The sequence below is a fragment of the Armigeres subalbatus genome, unplaced genomic scaffold (assembly GCF_024139115.2).
Source record: "Armigeres subalbatus isolate Guangzhou_Male unplaced genomic scaffold, GZ_Asu_2 Contig1018, whole genome shotgun sequence".
NCBI lineage: Eukaryota > Metazoa > Arthropoda > Insecta > Diptera > Culicidae > Armigeres > Armigeres subalbatus.
In genome coordinates this window covers 45,115-49,005 of record NW_026941757.1, presented here as the reverse complement: position 1 = coordinate 49,005, position 3,891 = coordinate 45,115, and the positions used below count along the sequence as shown (strand labels likewise).

The 3,891-nt window shown below is 38.6% G+C and overlaps 1 protein-coding gene across 1 annotated transcript; it reads left to right on the top strand.

Moving 5' to 3' along the window:
• Nucleotides 1-1,450: 1,450 nt before the first annotated feature.
• LOC134202112 (uncharacterized) lies at nucleotides 1,451-2,807 on the top strand. The gene is made up of 2 exons (XM_062677184.1): nucleotides 1,451-1,547; nucleotides 2,504-2,807. Exons 1-2 carry the CDS (start codon nucleotides 1,511-1,513, stop codon nucleotides 2,782-2,784), a joined length of 318 nt encoding a protein of 105 aa, XP_062533168.1. The 5' UTR covers nucleotides 1,451-1,510; the 3' UTR covers nucleotides 2,785-2,807.
• The last annotated feature ends 1,084 nt before the right edge of the window (nucleotides 2,808-3,891 follow it).

Genomic DNA, 3,891 nt, shown 5'->3' with positions numbered 1-3,891 from the left:
TATCAAGCAACTAACCAACCAATTAGGTAACCAACCAATCAAACAACTAACCAATCAAGCAAACAATCATTCAAGACCACTTCCAATCAATCACAACCATTAACCAATCAAGCAACTAACGAATCAAACAAGCTATCAATCAACCAACTAACTCAAGCAAATAATCATTTCACCAACTAACAAATCAATCAATCAACCAACCAACTAACCAATTAACCATTCAAGCAACCAACAAAACAACTAATCAACTAACAAGCCGACCAACCAAATAACCCACCAATTAATCAAGCAGCCAACCAATTAACCAACTAACAAATCAAGCACCCAACCAGTCAACCAATCAAGGAACTCACCATTCAAGCAAGCTACGATCAATCAAGCAACCAACCAACTAATAAAGCAATCAAGGAACTTAGCAATCAATTAGGCACAAACTGTGTTTCAGCAAGATTCATCTGTTTGTCAAAGCAACAGTTTTCTCTCAAAATAAAAAGTGTTTTTCCATTTGTATTCACAAAATGCTTTCAAAACAACAAGATGAAAGAACTTTCATTATGAGTATTTGTATTGTAAATAGGCAATTCTAAAATATACAAAAAATAGTTTTGGTTTCGAAATTTATAATATGTTTTTATTTTATTCTTATAAATTAATATTAACTTAAAACGCGCGATGGCTGGCAGAAGGCACTTCCGCTGAGATCAACACTGGATGCGCTAAAAATAAATCCAGAAAAGCCAACCGCAGGATAACATAAAACCGCTAGGCAAAGCGGCACCGCGTGTACTACCATTGACGAATACATAGACGGAGTGGTGGCCATTTTTCGGGCACCACTATATACCCTGGGGAGTGACGGATTACAATTATTACAATCACTCGACCATTGAGAAGCCCCTCAATTCAAATCACGTCAGTTTGACAACAGTTGTCATTTCCATTTTTGTTTACCTCCTGTTTCTGATTCAAAAATCAATGAATCGAGACGAGTTTGTTTATGTTTGTTTGGAAGCAATTGGATTAACGGAGGAGGAGGATGTCTGCGATTGTGTCGTTAGACGTTGATGGGACCGACACGGACGACGCGCCGGAGGGTAAGAGCAGCAGCTGCTGAAGGATGAGCAAGAGTACTATAATGTTGAACCGCTGGAGTCAGATGTTTGTTTAATCTGCTTGAGTTGTCGGACCTCAAGGACCACATTGTGGACGCACGACGGATTGAAGAGCAGATCAAAGATATGGCATGTGAATATTGTAACAGAATATTTTCGGATATTAAGACCCTGGGCCTGGACCGACACATCGGTAAAATACACTTCACAGGATCACCTCAATGGACACACTGGGGATCGTGTTTACCAATGCGGTGAATGCAAAGATCAGCGTATGCCTTCCGGATGGGAAGGCATGTGAAGCTGAACGGCGTATACGTGTGCCCCGGGCTGTCGAGCGGCACAGCCGAGTACTGCACCAGTAGCAGCAACAGCACCAGCACCAGCTAGATCTAATAATGGGACACAGCGGAAGAAGAAATTCCGTCAACGCCGGTAAGACATCTTATTTTTTCAAGGAAAATGAGCGAAACAAATTTCTCAATGTTTTGAAAGCTTCTCCAAAACCGAAACGTGGATCAGTCGCTTCCGTCTGTACCACGAAACAGGAAGAAATTTTAATATTAATTTACGGTAAGCCATTGACATTTCTTTTACAATTATAGTTTTTTTCAAAAGCTCCAGAAACAAGTGAATGTTGCTTCGATTGATTATGTCATATTGATTTTACTTTTGAACACATAGGCTTTGGTCCGATTCGCGAATTAAAATCAAATTAAACTTAAAATGACAGTTCAATAATTTTCAAATAACCCTACTCGCAGAGCAAGATTACTTTGACCGATGTTGAATCGTTTTGATAGATTTCGAACTTCCACTTTTAAGTTTAATTTGATTTTAATTCGCGAATCGGACCAAAGCCTTAAAAAACAATACAAAGTACGAAAAAGTCCTCTTGAAAGAAATTTATATAAAAAATGAGAATTATATTTCGGTAATTCCTATTTCAAAAATGGGATTTGGTTCGTTATTTAGAGGGCAGGCCATAGTAATTTATGTATTCAATATGAATGTAATGTTTTTAAACATATCAGGCATAATTTTCATAAGGACGTATGTAACAAAAGTAAACAAAACGAGATTTTGAATACAACATGACAATCACACGCGACTTTATAAAATACGCATCCTTTTTACTGATTTTAGATCTTAAAATTCTTTAATACAATCTTTTACGAATCGACGTATGTAGAATTTTCTATTTTTGAAGTCTCACTGTTACATACGTCGCTCTAACATATGGGAACTAAGAGCGACCATGTGAATATCATGTTGTATTAAAAACCTCGTTTTGTTTACTTTTATTACATACGTCCTTATGAAAAATTATGCTTGAATTTGAATTTAATTAATTATTTATTTATTCATTATTAATGAAAACTATTTTCCAGGTCAACAGGTCAACAGCTTCGTCTTGATGGACGATCGCATAGTTGATGTAATTTCCTTGGAAAAAACTTATTCATCTCGGACAGTCAAATGCCTAAGCAAGCTGATTTGTTTATGCTGGATCTCTGACACTGAGCTGGCGGGTGGATTGGACGACGGTCATCTGATGATGTTCAACGTGGACGACGGTGACGAAGAGACTATGAATCACGAGTTAAAGCAAAATTTGCACAATAAACATCCGGTGCCTGCTGACTTGCATGTTGATTACGGAGGCGGATGAATTGGGTTTACAAGTACCCTCAGCAGTCAGCGCACAATTGTTATTAATAAAGGTGGAGTTTGGAAGCATTTGATCGGTATGGTCACAGTGGAAACGGAAGACCCCATTCGAGAAGCAAGCAAACAACCGCGCCCTGAAAAATAGAAGAAAAACAAGCGATACGTTCTGGTGAACAAAACCAATAACAATATGAGCACGCCCTTGCCAAATAAACAGAAGGATGATTCACAATTAAACCCAGAGGAAATCAAAACGCCATTAACTCAGTAAATAAGAAAATGGTAAATAATTTGAAATTAATGATTTATTGGTTTATTATTAATAAAACTGTTTTCAGGTCAAGGAAGGAATTGTGGCCGTACGTGAAAACAGCTGGACAGGCGGTCTCCAGGCGCGCACGTTCCTTATCCACATGAGTTGCGCGTGGCCCATTTCCTCCGGAACTTGAACTTTCTTGTGCCTCAACACGGAACCAAAACCAAAGTCACTACACTACTAAAAATCCACACATATTTATTGGCAAAAATCCATAGATTTAACTTATGGTCTATATCAGCGCACACATAACCATTCTCCACGCGAACTACTAATAAAATATAAATCCAAATAAACTTTATGTGTGGTCTCGAATTAGCAATTATTTAATTTATGTGTGGTTCTGTATCGATTATATTAGGGTGAAGCTATTGCAAAAATTTATAACGGCGACACATATATCTTATATAGATATTTTTGGCAGTGTACCGAAAAGTTGTTGCACTCAGGATGTTGCACTCACTCATAACCTGCCAATCCAGCTAGTTGACGTAGATGTGGATCAGTAATCCCAGTTGAGTAACCGCGAATCGAATCCGAAATCTGCTGCGTGATCTGGTCAAGCTTCTCAAGATCATCGGGTCCGATCCAAGATACTACCAACAAGGACGACTATCACCGTAATTCAAGCCCAATCAGGAATCGCAGCACTCGAGAACACGGTTGGAGATCAAGAGATGCGATTAATGCTATGGAGCAGCTACATTAACGTCCGCTGGCAATGCTGTTTTTAGGGCAAACGCCAGCGTTGAAGCCTCGTCATCACCAGCAATTATTGACCTGGAATATAGG

Coding starts and splice junctions, on each gene's coding strand:
- LOC134202112 (XM_062677184.1), top strand. CDS start 1,511: ATGGGACACAGCGGAAGAAGAAATTCCGTCAACGCCG. Junction 1,548..2,503: donor AAGAAATTCCGTCAACGCCG/GTAAGACATCTT, acceptor ACTATTTTCCAG/GTCAACAGGTCAACAGCTTC.